We start from the raw sequence: 24,323 nt of genomic DNA, 5'->3' as shown, positions 1-24,323 counted from the left end.
CTGCATATTGTTGATTTGCTTTATAAACATTCGACAATAATATGAAATTATCTCCTAAAGATGCCACCTATTGTGGCATTTTCTCCCCTGCACACACCCAGTATATTGAGTCACAGTTGTCTTGCAGACTCAAATAGGACACAAGAACCTTGCTCTGGAGAAGGGACAGAGCTTGCTATACCCTTTGAAGTTACTGAAGGATTGGGAATTATGACATTAAGCTCTACAGCACAGCTGAGGAGCTCATCACTGCAAAAGTCCCAAGCCTCTGCAGCATTTTGGCTCTTTGGTGACCTCCACCTAGTAAGAAGCAGGCCAGCAAAAGGGTGGGGTGCTTTGCTTTCTATTTCCTCCCACTCCTGACCCCAGCCCAAGATCTGCAGAGGCACTGCAGTGCAACTGCATCCAATGAGCTCAGGCCCCTGACAACTGCAGGAGACAGACAGATCCAAGAGTCACAGCTCTCACCTTGCACCATTCAGGAGGGAGCCAGAAGCTGCTGCAAAGCCCTGGGGTCGAGGAGTTAAAAGGGTGGTAGTGTAGCAAGGGTAGGTAAACTGGAAATGTCCTAAAAGGCAACCCTATGGTTGTACTTTAAAGTCTCCAATGAAGATGGGAAGCTGATAGTAACTTTCCATAGGGTCCTGGCTAAACGCTTTTCCGTCCACCCCCTCAGACCTGCCCAAAGTTACATAAGCTGCAGCTGAGTCCAGGGACAGTAATGACACTGTGATGCCACTCACCATGGCCTGCTCAATCTTGTTGTCTAGGGCCACCACGCTCGCTCCGGAGGCACTGCCAAGACAAAAAGCAAAACCACCCATTACTCACTCTTTAAGTGCAAGGCAGCTGTGGCCGAAGTCCTCCATCTGCCTAGGGTCTTCCTCTCTCTTGTCTCCCTGGCCTGAGTTCCAGGCCCTTTAGTGTTTAGGTCCCTCTTCAACCCTTGCAGGAAGCTGTACTTCTCTAACCCCGGCTAGCTTTGCTCGGCCCCGCCCTGAGTTCCAACGGATTGGAGCCCCACGCGGTTTCTGAGGCGCCCAGGCCTAAGCGGCCTGCTTTCAGACGATTTGCAAACAATAGAGTGCACGCCCGGGGGGGGGGGGTGAGGGGAGCTCCTGCTGTGGGCCCCAAAGGTTCCGGGCTAACCTACCGATCTCCGAACCCAGCTAGGAATTCCTTCTCTATTCAGGAGCTTCCAGCCTTCTTCCAGACCATGCACAGCCTGCCCTAGACCTGCCTAGGTCGCGGCCCCCTGCCTTCTCGGAGGGAGCTGCTGGTTCTCACCACGCAGCAGCCGCAGGGACGCTCCACCAGAGGATCCCAGCGCGGAGGTGACCCCCCCCCCCACTGCGTCCCCTACCCCCGCCCCTTCCCAGGATGCTACACCGCGGGAACAGGGACCAGTGCAAGACTAGCTAGCTCTGAGATCCACCTCGCAGCCCAGCCCGTTGGCTCCATGGCTTGATTCAGCGCTCGAGCTCGGACTAGTAGTTACCTGTTATCCAGTTTAACGGAAACCACATCCCCTCCAAGCAGAGAAGAGAAGAAGGAGATGGAGAAATTGTGCAGCTGATAGACCGCCACCTCCATGGGGGTCTGATACATTTCGGTGTTCATGATTCGAGTTGCCGGGAAGCTGTGCCTGGCTGCTGGCGCGCTGCTATGGGATAGGCTGTGGCGCCGCAGTCTGGCCCTGGAGCTAGTAGTAGGAGGAAGGCTGCAGTGCAGAACCTGAGCAAGTCAGGCACTTCCAAGCTGGAGTTGAAGGGAAGTGGCTCGAGGGGTGTCACCAAGTGTGTCACAAACTCCACAGCTGCCAGCCCAACCCAGACTCAGAGATAATTTCGGCTCCTGGTTCTTTATATAGGAGGAGCCGGCTGCGTCACATGGCGTCAGGGGCCATGCAAATGAGTACTGTATTGGGCTTTGTGGCCCAGTTAAACCACATCCCCCTCCCTGAACCTTAGTCAGGGAGTGTAAACAGTTCAGCACTTTCTTGTGCCAATTGGCATCTCCAAAGAGGACTTTGGAGGCTGGTAAAAAGCAAAGTGGAGTGCATTTCTAGAGAAAGAAGAAATACTCTAGTAGGAGATAGAAAGCATTCAGTAGAGGGCGGTCCTGCATTCATAAGCTTTCCGGGTGACAGTCAATGTGCTCTAACTGGCTTTGCAATGCTCTCCTAACACTCTGTGAATGCCTACTCCCACCATTAGGAATCTCACTTTCTCCAGCTGACTGCCCCATCAGCCAATCTCTTTCCTTGGACACAATTTTCTATCTGTATGTTCACTCACTCAGCAATGCACTTGTCCAGCAAGTATTAGCCAGATGCTTACCTAGCCCGGCACAAACTCCAGAACCTGGTCAACTCATCTCTTCTTTGACAAGTGCAAATGTGAGAATAATGGGTGGTCTGCATGTGATACATGCACAGGTCTACACTAATCTATGCATGCATGTATGTGTATGGGGAAAGGTTACCCAAGAACTGATGAGATGACAGATGGGTGACAGAGACTGATGAGATGGGTGGCAGAGGATGTGGAAAGATGACGGCTTGTGGAGACAGCAATGGGGTGACCACAGATGCAAACTTTTTTCTCTTTGGTCTCTACACCCTACTCTGCAAAGAAAATACATTCAACACTATATTACCTGAGAGCTCATGACCCTATTTATTTTTATTTTATGTTTATGGGTGTTTTGCTGGTATGTATGGTTGTGCACCACATGAATGCCTGGTGTCTGTGGCCAGAAGAAGGCATTGGATCCTCTAGGACTGGAGTTACAGAAGATTGTGAGCAGACATGTGAGTGCTGGCAATGGACTGGGTACTCTGGAAGAAAAGCCAGTGCTCTTGCTGCTGAGCCATCTCTCTAGCCTTAATTTTATTTGTTTGTTTATTTACTTACAAACAGGGTCTGTCTATGTAGCTCAAGATGGTCTCTAATCACAATTTTCCTAAAATCTGGGATCATAGGCTGCAACAACATGACTTGGCTATTTTTTAAAAACATTTTTTTAAACTTTCTTATACACAGCAAGCTGAAGAAGAAAACTATAAACCAAAGTTACACATAAACTGCCTCAGGAAAACAGTGCCATGTGATGATGTAACAGTATAAACTGTAAACAGGAGCCCCAAGGAAAGGAAGAGTTAGGATTTTTCCAGGTGCTCCTAAGCTGAAAACCCTGAAGCATCCACACCAAGGGCAACTTGCTTCCCAGGAATCTCAAAGTGCTGATAATAGTTCCATCTACATATGCGTATTTCTTGTTTTCCCCCAACTTTTATCCTTATAAAATATGAAATAATGAACGATACAGTAAATCCACAGAGAAACTCCATGCCCAGGGGAAATTTGGTCAAACTATAAATAAATCCACTTTTATTTACCCACTTCTGTTTACTTTAGAATACAGGAAACTAAGCTGGTATGTTGTGTACCTAAGTGTCTAGTAGTAATGGGTACTTAATGATGCCATAAGGAAAATGAAGTTTCTGTTGTCTAATAAAATTACACATCTGCATCAATATATTTTCATTCTTTGGAGTATTATAAAGAAAGGAGGGAAGGAAAGAAAAAGAATGAAAAATGAGGTGGCACCTAAGTCTTGAGGTTCTTTCTTCCTATTCCTTCCTAGGAGAGGCCACCTGGTGGACACAATTAGAACTGCAAACATAAGAAACAATATGGGCAGAGAAAGGAGTAAGTGATGCAATCACTAATACTGTTTACACCAACCCAGGACTAGAGGAACATTAGGTTCCACCAACATATACAATGGTTTGCATGATGTACACATAAATCGGTGCTCTACAAGCTATGGTCCAATGAAACAGCCTAGTGCAATCATTCTATTGGAAAAGTACTAGGACCTCTTATCAGCAAAGGAGGTAATTATTTGCTTCAGGATATTTCTCTTAGACAGGTACCTGGTACTGACACCCTGGCTAAGGCCCCAGCCAAGCCCAATCGGAGACCTTGACTTTCTCCTGGCTTTTAGTGCAGTTATGCCACTGAACATCCACTGTTTTCAGCTATGAAATGAGCCTCCACTTGTAGATTTCAATGGTAACATATTCAATGCCCACTGCATTTGCAAAGAGCTGACCAATAAACTCTCCAAGCTAATCATTTGCATAGCCCATTTCATACCATTTTAGGACGGAGATAATGCCAACCTCAGGATATTGTTAACTTCAGGCACTAAGTGGTGTGAAGCAGACAGAACAAAGTATAGATGATATTTATAGGTCATCAAGAATGTCATCTGAAGCAGAAAGAGAAAACTTTTAAATTAGCAATTTAGCTACTTTCGGAGTTCCCTGATTTATTAACCTTCCCTCTGCACCTAGAGCAGAGCTGAAAGAACTTCTGAGGTGTGTGTGTGTGTGTTGTTAATTTTTCCTAAACTACTGCTACTCACCCCAAGATTACAAAGGAGATAGTGGGAAGGCAGTAGGCAGTAGGGATAAAACAGGTTGGCAGGGGCAAAATACCACCAGGAAAATGGGGTACAAAAGAAGTAAAACAACCATCTTGGTGCAGATTTGGAACCAGTGACAGAGAAATCCAGGTACTTTGAGGAGAGAAGAGAAAAGAGGAAATAGGGGTTGCTCACAAGGTTGAATTGAATTGCTCACTAATTATTCTTCAAATAAAACACAAGCTGAGTCTGAGTGTTACTGACTGTAATATTTACCACTAATGGAGAACTAGCTATGGGCTGATGCTGGCTATACCACAAATCCTACATTTTAGACACTATCACTACCATTTACAAATGAAGAAACTGAGGGTTTAGCTACCTTGCCCAAGATGATGAATACAGTACAGAGCTAGGACTCCAGCACAAATCTTCTTACCTAGAAACAAAGGTGCTTTTTTTTTTAAACTATATCAGCAAATACACAATTGTGGGTCAGGAAACAAGTTTACTGAAAAAGCAAAGATTGCTGAAGTAGGAGAACTGAATTGGGAGTCAGAGAAGGTTAAGGAGGAAAGAAAGGGTGAAGGAAAATGCCTGTAGGATGCCAGCAACATTGATGGTATACAAGAGGGAAAAATATTCAAACTGTCCCTAAGAGCTTTGAAAAAGGGCCATATTCATTTAGATGTGTTCAAAATACAGTTGAAAAGTATTCAAAGTCATGTTAGTCTCACAAATGGGAGATACTAATCTAACCTGGTAGTTCCAGAAAGAAAATGAATATATAGTCCCAAGCACACACTATTCCAAATAAAGTATGTGGTTACAGTCTAGTCAGACCTCAAGTTTTTGGGCCCCCACTTACTGACATTCACTTTTTTCTTACTCTTGCTGTACGCAATCTTTAGAATGAGGTCAGTAAGAAAACAAGCATTGTAGCATATGCTTTTAATCCCAAGAGGCAGAGGTAGAGGCAGGCAGATTTCTGTGAGTTCAATGCCAGCTTGCTGTACATAGTGAGTTCCAGGTTAGTTAGAGCTACACGGTGAACCCAAAGGAAAGAAGGAAAGAGGTGAGGGAAAAGAAGGGAAGGGAAGGGGAGAGAACGGAAGGGGAGTGAGTGGTAAGCTTATATCAAGAACTTAGTGTTTTGTTTTTCAGACTCACCCACTATCCTGTGGATTGAGCCCACTTAGATCAATTTCTCCTCTGTTATATGCCCATAGTTCTGTTATGTGAAAAGTAGGCTTATCTTAGTTTCCTGAGAATGACTGTATCCCAGGGTTAGATAAAGAAAACAAAACAACTGATGTAAATGTCTCTATACAAAGATTTTCTAATAACAAGGACAAGGGAGATTGGGGGAGAGGGTTGAACTTGAACAGTTTTCCTAGTTAACCCTCAGCACACCAGAAAACTCCTCTATTCAAAAGAGTTGCAACAACCCTTGGAGAGGGTGAAAGATGGCACAATATGCATTATCTGGTCAAATACTTCTGAGTAAAGTGCTGATCTTATTCTTCAGTCCTGTACAAGTGGACTCCATATAGGAAACTAGCAACTTAAGGCTTCAACAGCCCAGGACATCAACATTCAGAAATATTTATAAGCCTCTTCTTATATCCCAGAACTTATAAATATAGCCTAGATCTGGAGTCAGTGCACCAGCAGCACCTGCTGATGAGTTAGGTCCTCTACTGGCATTTACTTCTAGCCCTAATGCTATAGTGTTTGCAATGAAGCAGACATAACTGGAACTACTTCCCTCAGTGGTGACCTCCTGGAGGAGGGTGTTGAAACGAGAACGGATCAACTCTCCTCATTTCAGGAGGCCCTGGAAGTTAGTTTATAGCTTGAGTTGGAAGAATGTTTTCATATTCCCACTGGTCTGTTTTACTTTAAAAGCCAAAGTCATTGGGATAAGAGCTTCTGCCTGCTACTTGGGGTTCCCACAGGACAGTAAATAGGTGACTGGGAAAAATCATAGCAGTAGAAAGCTTCAATTGGGATATCAGCAGGCTGCAAAAGGGTGGAGAGCAGGCTCCGGTGGGTGTGGTACGTTGGAGGAGGCAGTGAGGGGGAACATCTTACTTCCCTTTTTGTCACACTTGAAACATTGTGTACCACACAGCCAGAAGGAAACTATTTATAGGCAAGTCTTCCGTATTTTCTACAGGGAATGTTCCACCCAAGGATTCAGCAATATTGCCAGCAAAACACAGGGTCCTATGTCAGGAGAAGCGGAAAAGGACATGATGCTAGAGGTGTGGGACCAGCCACAAAACAAACTCTGGGTTAGGAGCTAGAAAAGGAAATACAAAAAGGATATTGAGTGACTGAACATTAGTACAGTGTTAATGGGATGGGTCAAAAAGCATCCCTCCCCACTTACTCCTCCACCAGAGGCCCCTTCTTTATGAGGCTCCAACTAGTTCTGGTTGGTTACTTACTTGTCCCCTTTTCTGAAGAGGCTGAAGGAGTAAGGAGGCTGAAATGTCATGGTATAATCTGTCCTTGTTTCTTATCGTCTCTCTTCCCCTCTGGTTCCACTCCAATGAGGGAGACTATAGACAGGAAGGCCACTGCCACTTACATAGTTATTTTGACTTCATGGAAAATCCCCAAAGTTCAGAAGGAGGGAAGCAAGAAGAAAAGATGGTGACAGAGAAAGTGCCTTGTTCTCTGTAGATCATGTGAATTGCCTTGCATGGCCAGAACCCCGAGCCTTAACTTTGTTGGGCAGGAAAGTGAAGAGGATATAGATGTAAATGCAAAAGGCGGTGGTGTTGAGGAGGGCAAGGAGAATCCTGCTGAAGGATACTCTCTTGAAGAAGTAGCTCTAGCAAATGATTTGGGGCACACCTTGGCACTGAGTGATAACAAGAACAATGAATTGTGCCTTTCAGCTCCCTCCTGGACAGGGTCCCATGTGAGCCTCACAAACAATTTCTGAGTGACACTCGGGATAGGAGGCAGAACTGAACTCCATTTAAACAAGGCATTCTGCCCCCCCTCCCACTGCTGTCATTCACATAAGTAAACACTGTTCTTGTCAAATCACCTTTACTACCTCAACTTTGATGGCTAACTATGGGGAGGTCTTGTATTGGAGTCTCAGCAGGACTGGAAATATTGATAACTTACTCAGGAATGCAGTTTAACCTCAATGGATCTTAAATTTCATGAACAATAAACCTCCATAATTTTTCCAAGTCTTTTCATTTTCACCTTTACCAATATCTATCTGTAAATGTCCTGATAAAGAGGTTTGTAAAATTAACCAAGGGAAAATGTAAACTGGTAATAAAGATATAAATTATGTTTCCTTCTAGAATATCTTAATTTTGCGGCAAATTCAGAAGTTCTCCCTACTGTTAGACATTGTGAAAGGTTTGTAAAGAAAACAAAACATAAAACAAAAAACTAGGGTTCGGCACAGGGAGTGTAGCTTGGAGTTCATGGGGACGATACCATTCCCACCTCTGGGCATAATTTCAAAGTGAAGAGTGAAGTTTTCTTATTCCCATCCTCTTCTCTCTTTGGTCATTGCCTACCTGGAGCTGGTAATACAGCAGCCACAGAATATGGAGTTTTTGTAGGACCTATGTTTTCTCCAACACTGGGGTCTCACAGTGCCTGAAAGGGTTTGTAATGCAAGGCCAACATGGGATTCACTTCTCCCTGCCATGTGCTTGACCTTTCTCCCTTGGCCAGTTCAGTCGCTCAGTCTTAGTCTCATTCCACATTCTTTATACAGCAGGTACTGGGGTTGTTTGCACTCCACCCCCGAGGCCAAGAGACATATTCACAAAGGCAAGTAACTGCTCTCTGAAAATCTTGGTGTACTGTATCCTTACAGAGGCTGGGGAAAATAAAGAGTGTAATATAGCAAATAAGCATGTTTGTTCATCTGCCCCTGCTTACCCAGGACAAGGAGACACTGGCAGGACCTTCTTACCCATTTACCCACTTTGATCTATAAAGCCATCCTGGGAGCCAAAATTCCAAATTATTTTTATAGCATTTGCCAAGGTTACTTTGATAGGTATATCAAGGACTTTAAGCTACTAAAAATGTTTAGGAGATAAAATCCTAGAGGACTCTGCTAGGGTTGCAGAGATAACAGACAAAAGGTTTGTGAAAAGGGCATAGGCTTTAAGGGGGAACGCCTGTATCCATTGTTTGCCCCACAATAGAAGAGGTTACCTTTGAAGTGATACAAGGTTTCTAAGGAATATAAGGATGGTTAATAATGCCCTGCTCTTCAGGGTTTTTGGCTCCTGAAGCCACAATGGGGTCTTACAATGTGTTTAGTAAAGCCCCATTTATATCACAGCAGAACTATTTATCAGTCCCACCTTGGAACTCTTGTGGGATTCTATAACTTGTGAAGAGAGGCTCTGCAGATTTCAAAAAGTCCGGTCTGTCCACACCCTACCCCAAGGCTTCCTGGATGGTGAGAAGGCAGGCCAGATGGAGAGGAAGGCCATACTGAGGATAAAGAAATTGGTTGGGAAGTAGGGGGTACACTTCTCTTAAAACAGAAAGCAGAGAAATAGGTCAAACTATTCTTTGGACAGGGACCCCAACCATGGGAACAGTACCAGAGAACACTCAAAGGAGTGATGGGAATGGTTAAGGAAGGCCTCTCAACAGGTTTAAGAAATGCTGACAAAGAATACACACATCTTCTCAGGAAGAAAGAGAAAAAACCCACACATTCTAATATTCTGCATACACCTTCCTCAACCTTTCACACATCTCAATTCCCAGAGATAGTTAGGGATAGAAGGACATTCCTTCCACAGTCTCCTTCTTCCTTGGCTGTTTCCAGCTTCCTTGTGTCCTCAAAAGGGTAGTAAGATGATAAGATATGACAAGGCAGCACAAATTCTAGAGTTTAAATCAGCGTCAAACGTCATGGCTTCTATTCTGACATCCAGAGCTGGCTATGTGTTGTATAGAAGTCACAGGTGATAGGATCTTAGAAGAAACTTGGAATGGCATTCAGACAGAGAAACCGCTGAATTGCATGTTGGGAAGAAGAACTCTTTGGTACTGCTAAGGCTACAGTTTTCAAATAATGGAGTCTTTTAAGTAAAGGAGAAATAAAGACAGGTGACATTTGTACCCAATCAATCGTATGGGATGCCTAAGGAATGACTCCCACAGGTTTTTCCTTAGGACAGTTCTAATTAGGGCCAGTTCTGGCATAAGTACCTTCTGTGACTGGCTACCTTGGAATGTAATTTGAAAGGCAGAGGAAAAAAACTTCATCTTAGTTGTTTTCCAGACCTTCAACTGTGGTGCTTATTAAAACCCCATCACGGTCATGACTCTGGGTTTTGTGATATCTTCTGGAGTTATACTTTGAGGAACTAGAAAAGTCCCCTTACCGATGGAAAGCAACAGTAAATGGGTACCATATGCAGCTATTAATACTTCTAGTACTTCAGTATTAGATAAATTATCAAAGTACTTTCTGTAGTCAGTGGCCAATCAAAGTTAGAACACAATTTAGACTCACAGAAAATAAATCTTGATAGTGGCCATGGAGGGAAAGTGATGGGCCACTCCAGTGAGCAAGTGAGACTTGTCAGGAGAAAGGGAAGGTTACTTTTTAAGTGATTTGGATACAATTCTTCTACACTAGTCCAAGCAACTGATTTTAAGAGCTGCTGACAAATACACACATCTTATCAAAAAGAAAGATACAACACAACACACACACACACACACACTACACACACACTTATGCAAATACCTTTCTCCAGCCTTTCATAAGTCTGATTTCTACAGGTAGGCAAAGAGGGGCCTCATCTCCCTTTCTCCTTGTTTGTCAGATTTCCCATGACTCTCAGTAAGGTAATACAGCCACAATATGTGGCAATATAGCAAGACATGACACTTGATAAATCAAGTCAGTGCTCGAATCATGGCTTTAAGGTGAGAACCCAGAAAGGGCCTATCTAAATATCTCCTGTGGTGCCACAGATACTGAGATCTACTTTGCATAATGCGGTTCAACATATTCCAGGCCAGCTACCTAAGTTTTTATGTTTCTCACTTTTAGAAACTTGATCAGACCACAAGAGAGGTATTATTAGGGGGATAATCACAACCTCCTCTTTTTTGTTGTTTTATGTCTCTTTTTGAGGGGAGGGGGAGATTTTGAAATCGCTTCTTGCTAATACAGTCTTGACTGGCCTGGATCCTGCTTAGTAGCCCATGTTGACCTTGAACTTGGAGATCAATCTGTTTCAGCCTTCTGAGTGCTGGGATTACCAGGTGTGTGACAACATAGCCAGCCTTTCTGAAGTACTCTGGTTTACATATAAATATTGAGAACTTTGCCTCTGTTATGAGAAATAGATTCTTTCTAAGGCACTTCACATTTGTCCTGGGAATTCTCAGCCTGTGAAGTTGAGAAGGTTTGGAAATGGGATATCACAATGGAGAAGAGAAAACTCAGGTCAGAGAATAGGAAAGGTCTGACTTTTCTGAACATCACAGCCTGGCCAATGAACAGACCTTAACTCTATTTACAGAAGCTAGCTCAACTGAAGGTCCTTGCTTGCCATCTACACAGTTAAATATGGGTTGGATTGTTTCCTAGGTTTGCCATAGGAATGTGACTCATTCGCCATCAGTAACTTGCTAGGGCCTACTACAAAAGACTAGTTGGGGACTGTTTGCTGCACACACTCCTACCCCTATCCTGATCAAAGGCTGAAACTTACCTACTTCTACCATCACTATCACCCTATGCTATGATTTATGAGTCTGTCTTTGGTCAGGAGGCTGCCTCCATTGCTTACCAACTCCCCTCTCCCAAGGGGTAACAGAAGGGGAATTCACAGCTGTCTGTGACATGCATCTGATATGTGTCCTGTATGTGGGCATTGTGTTTCATTTTTATCTTTATTTTATACTGCTATATTCTGAGGCTTAGAAATAAGCAAAGGTTATGCTTTTTTCCAAGGACTGGACTTCCTGGTTGCCCACCAGCAACCTAATTATCTTTTTAACTTTTTTTTTGTCTGTTGCTACTTGAGACAGTGCTGTATGTGAGGTTTTAAAAGAGAGATACTTTGGGTCAAAAACCTGGAAAATCTTAGTGCCAGTCTAAAACATCAGTTATTATGGTTTGAATATGAAATTATCCCAAATGAATTCATGTGCCAAACGTTTGGTTCCCAACTGGTGGCACTATTTCAGGAGTTGAGGTTGAACTGGAAGGAAGGAGGTTAGTGTTAACCTGCTCTTGAAGATTATGTACCCATTCCCCACTCTTTTTTTCCCCATGTTCTGTCCACCACTAGGTGAGTAGCCTCTGTCACATGCTTGTGCCACCATGTTGTTCTGACTAACCATAGTTCCAGAATCAATAAAAACAGAGACAAAGAATTACTTGTAGAATTACTATTATAAACAGCTCTCAACCCTTTCTGCTAACATATATGTGAAGTAGTGAAGTCACCTTTTTAAGTACAGACTTCTTTTAAAGACCATAAGTAGATTGTAAGGATAAAGCACAGAAATGAAAAATTCAAAGTGCCATCATAGATTTTAAAAAACAACTTATAGTTTGTCTTTGTGTCAAAAGCAAAGACAGAAGTGCCTGGGTCATGATGGGTGGAGGTTTAGTGGGTATAAGAAGCCTTTAAGACCCACACGGACAACAGAGTTGGTGGGCCTGACCAGGAAAAACTTCTTGCCAAAGCTCACACACCTTGAAAGTAAGATGAACACTAGCCCCACTATCCCGGGATAGAGCTCTAATAACAACCTAATGAATCCTGGTCAACCGTTCTGACATCCTGTTATTTGCTGAAACTAATAATACTGTGGGGTTTGTTGACAGAGTTGCAAGAGAACTAAGTAAATATGGAAACTGAGGAATAGCCAAGTATAGTTAGTTATTACCTCTATGGCTAAGAAGGGATTTTTTTTAAAGATACTTCTTTGACTTCCTGGGAAACCAGGGCCTAAGCAGAGTTAGGAGATAACCCAAAAGGTATCTTGCTATGTTATCAGCGATTCCTCTATAGGCAGCTATAAGACTGGGTTTGGTCCACTTACAGATACTGGTCCCTCAGACAGATGGTAATGACAGAAGAGTAGAAAGGTATTCCCCTAACATACCTTTTTTTTTTTTTGAGAGATACTCTAACATCTGTCCTAAATAAACTTTGTCAAGCAAGAAGAAAACTGTCAGGAGACAAGAGTATTTTTCTCATGTTGATTACTGACCAGCTGGGAGACAGCATAGATGACTTCTAAACATTCTATGTTGTTAGATGCTCACCCATAAAAAATGGAACTATATTTTCCTCTCATATAAAGCCTCACAGGGTGTATATGTTATGGACACCTTAAAGTCTGGAAAATCACTTTATTTTTTTTAACAGAAGATGTTCTAGATGATTATATGTATTATGTATAATGTATGTATGTGTATATGTATTATATTTTAGATTTTATTGACAACCTGTAGGTAGTCACATCCCTTAATTTGTTGGAGAGTGAAAAGGGAACATGTGAATGTGGTATACTCTATGATCCTAAAGAATGCCTAGAAAAAATGGCTAATTATGCAAACCTTTCAAACTGTTTCAAACTTTCTGTTTTCCTAATGGTTTCAGAAGTTATTTACATGGATTATGTGCTGGAAGGTAGTTTGAGAAATTGATATGGAAATGGCATTAACATGCAAATTAGAATACCTAATATTAACCAAGGTCACACAATCTCAAAACAAAACAAAAACAAAACAAAACAAAACAAAAAAAACCAACAACCCACATGGTCTCTTTCACATGCAGATCCTAGCCAATAATATATGGATCTGTAAAAACAAATGTATACATGAAAACAATATAGCATGAAGAAAAGAAAACAAGAAAGACAAAAAAAAGGGGGTGAGGAAGGACTGAATGTAGGAAATGTCTGTTATGAAATGTAATATCCAAGTCATGAAACAGATGTAAAGCTGTTTGCCTAGTACTAATTCTGTCATGGATATTTTGTTTGTTTGTTTGTTTCTGTTGGTGTTTAAGTGCATAAAATATATTTAATAATGAAAGTGTAAACTTTAATGTGAAGCCTCACAGCTTCAGTTCCAAATGACTATTTTAACTGCTTAGAAATTAGAAGATTTTTTTCCTAACAGTTTTAGTAAGGAAGAACTATAAGAAAATGAATTTATTGGCCTTTCATTAACACTTAAACTTTAGAATACTCATTGTTTGAAAGTAATTCTACAGTTAATACATGAAAGACATGCAAACCGAAATAATGAGTAAGTAGCTACTGATAACTTTTAAGCAAGCCTAATCACTTAAACAAAAGGGGCAGGTCACCTGAGTATGTACTCTTGTTCTCTGGTCAGTATCCATTTTCAGCTAAAGGGGCCAAGTCATTTGGGAACAGGTCACCCACAGGGAGCAACAGAGGGTGATAAAAGTCTAGGAGCAGGGCAGCCAAATTTCAACTGGCACCAATATCAAAGAAAGATTTAGGGTTAGGAGGCCTGAGTGACAGCAATATAACTTGAATGATGGAATGGGAGGGAACGACAAAACCCATCTAGATAAAAATATCCTAACATCCACTAAGAGTTCTGTCAATGTCACCCTTGGTTTTGAAAGCTTCAAGCATTCTGTTAAAATGAAAAGCCTTTCAGAGAGAAAACTCTTTAATTTTTCTCAAGGAAGGAAGGTGATGGTCTGAATTGGGAAAAATATGCTTACCTAACACATAACACATGCGGAAGTGATCCAAGGTATTCAAGACTAGTGGTCAACAAACCAAGCTAGGTGTGAGGGGCAACTGAAACGCAATAAACTTTATGGTCTCTGAGGCTAACTTGGAGATAACTCAGAGGACATCAGACCCAGATGGACCCTCTGAAGGAGGTAAGGGAGTAGTTAGGATGTTCTCACAACCCCCAGGGCCCTGCTATGAGGTGCTGACAGCTGGGAGAGGACCTGAAACCAGTTAGCCTGGGGCTCCCAGCCAGCAGTGTATTTTCATCTTGTTTTGACTGGGACTGTCCTCCCCAGTACAAACACATCTACCTCAGGGGTAGAAAATGTAGAACAGCTTAAAATAGGTGAGTGGAATGTTTCTCACCCCTGAATCACCATCAAAAGGATAGCCTGCAGGTGGGGCCTTGTTTAAAGCAAAATAAGACATAAAACTGTGGGAGTAAGGGTCTATAAGGCCTTGATCTAATGGGAGATCCCACCCCTCAAGCCTCACCTGGTCCAAACCATAAAAGCAAGAGCTTTCAAGTTCTGATAACCTATTGTAAGAGTAGATTCTACTTTTGGTTTTGGTTTATCCCCCTCAGCATTTTGAATCCTGTCAACAGTCTTAGAAGCTAGGTAGTACTATATGATCTTAGGCCTATTGTATGGAGCACTAGTGGCACAGGCTAGATAAGAACCTTTGGTATTTTATTCCAAAGCACTGGTTTGACTCTAATTGTGCACTGTGTTCATGGTGGCTTGTTTGTAGTAAAAGAACTGTATCACTAACTTATTATATCTCCAGTCCCTTGTATCTTTTTTTGAGGAGTGTTCCAACACAGTTGTATTCTTGGCAGTGACTAACTGTAACTTACACCCAATGTCACTTCTTGGGGGAATTCCTTTCATCACAGCTGCATGGGAATTGGGAAGGATTCTTACCAAGATCAGGAAGGAATCCCAGGACAGGTGACCCCTCTAGGATGCTAGGATGGAATAGCTCTGCATTTCAATACAGTGACTAGCCCTTGGTAATGGCAAACAGGTGCAAATTACCCAGAAGGCCAGGTAGAAGGGACAAAAGACTGACTATAAACTCAGTATAAGGAAAGAGAAAAAGTAAACATGTACTTTGAAACAAAGTGTCACTCATCACAGTCTCTTTGCAGGGCTGGTCCCTTGGGCTAAACTCAAGTAGAGCCAGTGTGTAGAACTTTCCTGCTTCCTTTTCAGGTACCTTCCTCTTGGTTTTGTCCTTAGGTGACCTGTGCCCTTGTCCTCCCACTGCCTGGGAATTTCAGGGTTGGTTGGGCATTGGCCTCTCCACTGCAATGCTGCTTTCAGGAAAACTCCAGGTCTAACTTCCATAAACCAAGTTTACATAGCATTTAGGCTAGCCCTAAAGGACAAATTAAAGAAATTTGTGTTTTCCAGGTCAAATCACAGGTGCTTTAGTTCAAAGAGGTTAGTCAGTAACCTTTAGGTGAGGGTGGCAATGCTGGAGGAGACTGCATATCAGCAATTTTTAAATATTGCCAAGAAGACCATGTTATACTCTCACAGAAGGTAAGTCTGAGTATATGTTTAGGGATCAGTACTACTATTCTCCTAGAGTTGCACCATATTCTTTCCAGAACTCAGTACAAATAGTGCTGGAATAGCAGTGAGGAAAAGCTGAGTTTGGGCCTGGTTGTCTCTTGCTACAAGAGACAACCAATAAATATTTCAGGTCCAAATTCCCTTAAACTGTAAGATGAGAAGGCCAGAGCTGCAAATTTATGCAGTTTTGGTGCTTCTTTCATAAATGGCATACCTAATGTAGACTGGGATCCATATTTCGGGCAGAATATCCATCCTCAGTACCCACAGTCTGGCACATTGTATATGCTCAACAAACAGTAATTGAATAAATAGAAAAAGTGGTTTTTGTATTTGACACCAGTTCTAATCTGTCTGCCATGGTCTCAGATGCAGTGGTTTTCAGGTATACTTTTGGGTCAGGAGGCCCCAAACCAGGTGAGATGGTCAGGCCCTTGCAGGACTAGATTATGTCTGTACTATTTGGTTCACAAATAGTCTGCATTGTTCAGGAATATTTTCTGGGAACCAAAGGAGCAATAATGAACTTCTAGAGGCCCAAGAAGTTTGCAGGATATTGGATTAGGTGGAAACGGTGGTATGAGGGTTGTAGGAAAGTTGGGGTCAGTCAGGAGGTGAAGCCAGGGGAGTAGCTTCTATATAGTTTTCTGTAAAAAGGGAAGCCAAAATAACAGAGACTTGATGGGTGTCTGAGCTGAGGTAGGAAAAGCGCCGAGTTGCATGGTGACTCAAGGTCAGGAGTTGGACTGGGTCCCGGAGCTCTCAAGCCTCTGCTCACCCCGTTGGGACTGGCCCATGGCTTCAAGCCAGCTCCCTGAATAGCTCCCGATTCTGCCCCTCCGTAATTCCAGCTTCTTAGGCCAATCTGCTTGCTTCTCCAGTCACTGCCAAGGGTTTTTTCCTTCCTCACACAAAGGTTACATGAACGTCTTCCCCAAACTTCTTTCCAAGGACTTAGCTGATTGGTGCAGTCACCATTTAGAGCTGTCTGAAACCAGCCTTGGTTTTGGTCAGGTTTGCTCCCTCCCAGTATTGCCTGCATTTACTTAGACATAACTTCTCTTCCACTGCTTATGCAAGTGGAGGATTGTCAGCCACCACTAGGTTCCTTCCCTCCCAAAATACCCCCCTGCTCCTCTCCACTGGAATCGTAGCTCCAGCCCACTCCTAAAAACATCCCCTGATACTGAGGTGCTGAGACATTCCCTTTGCTCTCCCTACTCTTGCAGTCAGTAGCCTCTTTCATTTCTAATGGGCTACAGTTTAAATCCAAACATAAGGAGCGTCTAGGAGTAAATCTAAGTATCTTTAATGAGAGAGAGAATAGCAGCTAAAGAACAAGTGATGTGAAGACTTTGTAAAGGGCAAGGCCTTGGATGAGTATCAGATATTAATTATGCTGCTTCCTCTTGCCCGTGGTCCATGATAGTATCTTAAACAAACAAACAAACAAACAAACAAACAAACAAAACACTAAAAACCCACATATGTCTAAGCCTGTTTCCTTCCCTTTCTCCTAACTTTTCTCTCTTTTCCAGGGCCTGGATCCTATTTAAGAGCACCTCCTGCTCAACTCTAATCCTCTTTACCACCATTGTGTCCTTTCAGGCTTTTCTTCATCATGCAAGAGCCTCTTGCCATGCTTCCTACCTATCCAATTTGTCTGTGGCCCTGCTTTTCTAGCATTAATCTAAGGCTCTTCCTATCAAAGCATTAAAGAGGAAAGGACTCTAGAGTGTAATGACTAGATTAGACTGGAGAATTAGCTATAAAGGCTTAGCACAATGGGGAACACCCAGCATGTGCTCAAGAAACACATCATTGTTTTGTTATATAGGCTAGGGAATACATTTTGGTGGAATCTGCTTTGGTTCCCCTGAAATCTTGCCAGCTACAGACAACTACATTCTCCACCATTACATTCCTGCCTATCTGTTCTTCCCACCTACCTTCCCCTTCACTTCTCAACCAGAGAATGGGACAATTTATTTAATTTCCAGGACCTGCATATTACAATATGATTTCAGTTCTATCTGGTCTAGTGCCACTGAGTTTTTCTGTTGAGTTGAACTTTCCTCTAGGGATCTGAGAGGCTGAGGAAGTATGGAACACACTCTTGAGTTTCCTCAGCATAAGCAATCAGCTATCTCTGTATAATCACACCTGCAAATCTTTCTCACCTGAAGCAATCTGGACCTTTCACCTAGCATTGAGAGCTCCTGAATTTTGGCCTAGGGGTAGATATGGGAACGAGTCTCATCACAACAGAACAAGAGACATGACAGTTCTGCTCCTATCCAAGGTGATGGCATTGCCTTGGTCTGGAATGTCTCCTGGACTGGAAAATAATGGATAGTTGTGCCACTCTTTTCCTTCCTTGTGGGGACAAAACCCTTGCTTTTATCTATGCTCCCTCTGGGCTGCATTTCAACCTTCCTCTCCCCAAAGGAGGAAATTTGAAGCAAAAGGTGACCTTGCTAGGCCTTGCCAGAAAACTGATGACAGGATGGCAACACATGGCCTCATTTGGTTGTCCCGTCACCTGTCCCCCATCTTTGACCTTCTTCTTGGGCTTACATGTACAGGCAGGTTGGGAGGAGGTAGAACACTCTGGAGAAGCTGCCAGGGAATGCTGGTGTCATAATGGAGTTAAGGTGGTCCTGAGAAAACAGGGCTTAATTGTTAGACCTGTATGGCAGGACAGATCTCCAAAGAAAGCAAGGGATGAGGTTAGTGGGACGTTGGCAAGGATAATACTAGACTGTCATATTTTCTACCAGTAGTGGTAGTAGTAGTAATCATAAAAAAGGATGATGGTAATGATGATTATAGCTACTGCTATTGAAAGTTTGTAATGTACCATTATGCTAAGTGCTTTTCATGCATTATTCCATTCATTTATAATAATAAAAAATTGTAGATGATAGATAAGGAATGAGAAGATTACACAGACAGCTTAGATTTGAAGATCCAGTTAACTGTGGACTCAAAGTCTTCCCCTTCATCTAGCCCTTACTGCCTGTGCCAGGCTCAGGCTTTGCAAACAAACAAACAAACAAAAAAAAAACCATCAAGTTCCAGCCTTTGTAGATTGGCCTCTTAGGGCCCTAAGAGACCATTTACCTGGAATTGGGTTTTCTTTACTGCTTTTTTTCTCTAATAGGCTAACAGTTCAGCTTAGGGGTTGTTTAAGAAAATCCAATAATGGAAGAGAAATGACAAGAATACTCTTAACAACTTTTGCTCCTGGCTCTGCCATGAAACTGTTACAGTGTTCTTGGTAGGTTGAATCCATAGCCACACAGACTTTGCCTCTATATGGATAAAATCAAAGAGTGGGCTGATAATGTACCTCACTTGTAGAATGCTTACCTACCATTCATGAAGCCCTGGCTACAACTCCCAGCACTGCATAAATGGGATATAGCTTTGGCTACAGCTGATTTCAAGGCCAGCATGGGATACATGAGACCCTGCCTAAAACACCAAAACACAAACCAACCAATCAAATAAATAAATGAGCAAGAAGGAGAATAAAATCCAAGAGTGTCAAATACTTGATGAAGGGCCCTTGACCAAGTTCTACACTCCTTCACCCTGCCACGGAAGAAAGCCTGCCAATTTGAAAGTGTTCCACCTCCCCTACTTTCCATTTGAGGTTCAATTTTTGGTGAGTCTGCTGTAGCACTCACCACCCTCTTCAACATCTTATTCTGGAACCCATTTCAGATCTTTATGCCAGGTGGTGGCTCATCACCAAAATGGTTTCCAACCAAGTCTTCTCTCACTAAACATGTGGTAATAACTCTTCCAACAATTCCTTTCCCCTCCTCCAACTTTTACTTTGAAAATGCCATTTACAAAAGAAAAACTCCTGACATAAATGATCCACAGTGGCCGGCTGCTTCCTTGAATGCACAATGACCGCCTTTGGCTTACTTGGCATCTTCTGGCTTCTCTTTATTATGTTTTGTTTCTTACATATTCGGATATTAAAGTAGCCTTCAAGGTCAACTAGATTAACTCCCTCTATTTATGGTGAAGAAATTTAAATTTGGGTAGAGAAAATGACTTGCTCAGGGTCACACAGCCAGATCTGCCTAATTCTGGAACCACTGTTCTTCTGTTTCCCCTTGCCCTATGTGTCAGATATTAACCTGACATTGACAGTGCCTCCCATCTCTAAATGTATACCACTGAGCAATGATTCTATTTCTTAAATGTTTGTAAATATATATATATATATATATATATATATATATATATATATATATATTGCCGTAACAACAAAATGGCCTGGGTAGTAGAGGATCACAGGCATGAGATACAAAATACAAAACCAGGAACTGACCTGCCTATTGTCATATAGCTCATTAGTGATATAATTGAGAAGAGCATCTATGCCATTCAGGATCACTCCCACTCCACCATAACACCTCATTTTCTTCCCCATTTTCCCCCTTTTTGTACTGTCCTAGAATTTTTCAATCTGAGTTTCTTTCTCTCTTCTTTATACATTTTCCTTCCTGATGCTGCATTTTCTTTTCATGAGTCTATAGGATTTTAGAGATAGAATCTCTTTACCTATTCATTAACAGATTAAAAATAAAGCAAATAAAACTAACCAACCAAGCAAACAAACAAAAACAAATGAGCAAAAAAAATATAGACAAAGAAAGAGCAGCTGTTTGCCTAAATTCAGATAGTTAATTCTGTGACACAAACCCAAGTCATCAATTTCAAGACATCCTTCTGCTGCCTCAACATCATTTTTTTCTGCTCCTTCACAATAGAAAAGCCTCCTTTCACTGACAAGAGCTTAGAGCATATGGGCCTAGGTTGATAGGACATCTCTGGGGAAACAGGAAGGAGAGGGGAATGCCTGGAATCAACATACATAGTATATCCTACCATGGGAGGCCCAGTTTGGCCTTGTGGAGAGTGGTGACTATCAACTGTGTTGAAATAAAGGCACAGCCTCTGTGATTCTCAGTTTATGGCGTAGACAGTGGTGTCAAGGCCCAAGCTGGCTGCAAAATGAGATCAGTTCACTGTCCTCTCAATGGAAAAATCTTGTAAAATCAATAGCAGTCATAATGCCAAAAGACATGGAGACCTTTCTTCTGTCCCTGCCCCCCCCCTTTGGGTCATTATTTCTAGCTGATTATGTGAAGAGCTATGGACAGCACAGAAATCTGGCATAAGAAGCTACAAATGCCAAAACACAGCTTTCAGAGTTCTTGCAGCAGTCAAGACCAGCCATGCTAAGTTATCAGTAACTGCTGACAATCCTGATCTAAAACTTTCTTATTCCCCCAGGAAGTGGTTCCTAACTCCAAGGCACTTCCTGAACATTGCATCTGGTTGGGAATAATAGTAATGAGTTGCCCCAAAGCACTAGGAGAGATGCTAAACCTCAGCTTTTACATAGCTTTGTCACATTGGGACTTTCAATCCCTAAGAGAGCCCCAAACCATGTTAGACACCACCACGGTGGTCTTCTTGTGATATGAAATATCACAGTTTCTCAGACTGCAATGAGTCCTTTGTCCAGATACCATAGGTATATTCTACTTTTTCTCTACATATACAGAGGGTGCATGCCTCCATATTATTTTCTGGCAGGTTTCTTCTTTCTGCCCCTTCCCCCAACTGAACAATTCTTGCCATAGAGAGAAACCTGTCTGCCTGGTATATGTACCAATAGATGCAGCCTTTTATATGAGAGTATTATACATGTATTCTAGACTGTATTAATTTGACAAATATGCATTGAGCACCTACTGAATGACAGACATTGATAGCTTCTGTGAACTGTGTTTTGTGCAATTGAATACTAGAGCACCCAATGAGTTCAACACCACTAAACACCCACAAAACTTGATAAATAGCATCTGTTGCTTGAGAGGAAACTCAAGAGATAAGATGTAAAGTGAGTTTTGGAACAGAGGCACCTGTGATGTTCCTTTTATGTAAACTCATGTCCCAAAGAAGCTGTCCTCTGTGGTTGCGAGGTGCAGAAGTTAGGACAACATCAAAGATTTGCTTGGCTAAGGAACAACTGTACTCTCTGCCCTAAGTTCTGGCAGCATGGATCTGTCTGTTGACTTTGAAGGAAACCAAAAGACAAGGATTTGGAAAGAAGTTACCCTATCTTTTCCGATATGTCCTCTGGGCACCTGAGCTTGGCTATGTTAGTGGTCAAAATGCATCCAAGATACTTAAAGTCAATATAAAACTTCTTGATTAAACACCAATCTCCACCTCTCAGATGTATGAATACGATTTTGCAGCTCATCTTCTCCTAGGCAAGGCCTTGGCCCTGTGCCTATTCCCCTAACCCTGCCTTCTGGGTGATCTTGCTCAAGGACACCAAGGGAGTTAGTGGCAGAGGCTGGGAGCACAGCCCAGGCTTTCTGGATCCTGGCCTAGCACTGTTGCCACCAGAGTCCATTGCTGCTCTCTTTCCTCTCTTGCCCTTTATGCTCAGTCTGCACCCCCTGGAGGCACATATCCTACATCCCACAAGCTTTCAGTGGGTGAGATATTTCTGTCCAACATCAGTCAGCATTCCAGCCATATGGGGCATAGGGAGTCTGTCTGGCTGCTATCCTTGAAGTCAAGCCTGGGACAGGATGGAGAAGGACCAGCCACAATGCTGGTCTAAGACCAGCAGATCTGGATCTTTAAGGCAGTTATTTTTATCTGGGGCCCTTGACTTTCCAGAGCTAGGGCCAGGTCCCTGTTGGTACCCTACTCCTAGCCTTGTTGCTGTGACACATGGCTCTACAAGTGCTGAGTGGTATTGTTGGGGCCGGATGCAAACAGCACGCAGCAGTGTCTAGCTGTGAGCCAGTTGGCTAGCTAACATTTCAGGGTCCAAAGAGCTTGTGTGTACTGAACAAGCTGTTTATTGTGGTGTTGGCACTGCCCAGCCCTTCAGACAGCAACAAATGCTTTCAAACTAGGAAAGGAAAGGAAATACCGAGTCAGTGGTAGCCAAAGCAGAGCTAGACTCTCTCCCCTCTTGCCACTTGCTCCCCACAGCTGACATACTGCTAGTGCCAACCACTGGAAGTACTCTTTGGGGTAACTTGAGGAGTCAAACCCTTCAAACTTCATTTGTGAAGACCTAGATGACAAATCAGAGTGCTATGTCAGCCTCCTTCTGACTGTCTGGCACTACAGAAGCTACTGCTAATAGTGGGATGAACATTTTACAGTTGGGTTAGGACAAGAAATCTTGCTTTCATAAAGTTTACCATGCAGAGTAACTGGTACTCCTAGGTTGTATACACATACTCACAACCTTGGGGATACAATAATAAACAATCTGTGATAGAACTAGTAGTCTTTTAGAGGTACTTAACCTTGGCCACATGCTGGGAAATATGTGGCAAGGGATAGTATATTATTAGTACATAGGACAGGATGGAGAGGTAAAACAGAAGCAATCCTAAATGAGGGAAGAAAGGAAGTCAGATTAGAAATGTTGTGGGGAAGTCAGAACTTTTCAGAAGACATTTCATCCCTTACCCAGGAACTAATGTAGTCTGTGTGGCCCAAGGTTTAGTTAATTTGGACAGACATAATCAAGCAGGTGTTGAAATGAATCTTAGGCCCTTGTTTTTTGCATCTTACTCCATCAAGATTGTAGTTGCCAGGGCTGAACAAATGGAATTGCTGAAAGGTCTTCAGAGTGTCCCAGCGAGGGTATCTGGTTTTTCATAAAGTCAGTTCTATGAGTCCATCTGTGTGGGTCAAATAGCATTAATCATCCCAAAAAGTTACAGTAACAGTGAGGAATGGTAATAAAAATCAGCAGCTAACAATCACTGAGTGCTTACTTTGTACTGAATAATGTCCAAAGCACTTCACATGCAATATATACATAAGCACAATCAGATTTCCCCAGTCATGAGGTTAGTATTATAGGTACCATTTTCACACAGTGAAAAAAGCAGAGGCTCAGAGAAGTGAATAACTAACTCAAAGTTAAGAAGAGGCTAAGGATTCAGAGCCTTTTGTGACTAAGCGTAAGAGTAATCTCATTTGTAGAAGCGTCATGGAAGGAGGAAGTAAAGACTGAGAAGGAAGAGTTAACTTGGCCAGGGTAGAAGAACAATGTTAAGTAAAAGACAGGGATGATGAGCAGCGGAATGCCTATGAGATGCTAAAGCTAAGAGCAAACACATTTTTGGTTCATTAGTACTCACTTAAGTAAAATTCAGCTAAAGAGCAAGGAAACCCAACATGGTAACTTTGAGCAATACACCACCGAGTCAGATCCAAGCTTTAAAGTAAATTTCTCCAGTGTTTAGGCCATCAATTGCTTAAGCAGGCAGAATAGGGAAACCACTTGGGATATAAGAGATGACTAACAGGGATCCTGCTCTTGGGGCTGTTTCCAAATTTCTGGGGTGGGTTATTGTTTTTTGTGGGGTTTTTTGGAGCCATTTTCAGGCTCAACTGAGGCAAGAGGTGCAGATTGTATGACCAGACAATAGAATGAGTTCTCTAGGCCTCCCTGAGAAT

General features: G+C 42.5%; 1 protein-coding gene across 2 annotated transcripts in view; it reads right to left on the bottom strand.

Moving 5' to 3' along the window:
• The window catches only part of Tsc22d3 (TSC22 domain family member 3), a 60,134-nt gene that overhangs the window by 1,936 nt on the left and 33,875 nt on the right, over window positions 1–24,323 (bottom strand). For both annotated transcript variants that reach the window (XM_051178022.1, XM_051178023.1), the window contains exon 3: window positions 744–795. In XM_051178022.1, the coding sequence (XP_051033979.1) occupies window positions 744–795 (52 nt within the window). The remainder of the gene's footprint in view (window positions 1–743; window positions 796–24,323) is intronic.

The sequence above is a fragment of the Phodopus roborovskii genome, unplaced genomic scaffold, assembly GCF_943737965.1.
Source record: "Phodopus roborovskii unplaced genomic scaffold, PHOROB, whole genome shotgun sequence".
Classification (NCBI taxonomy): domain Eukaryota; kingdom Metazoa; phylum Chordata; class Mammalia; order Rodentia; family Cricetidae; genus Phodopus; species Phodopus roborovskii.
This window is presented reverse-complemented; position numbering and strand designations above follow the sequence as displayed.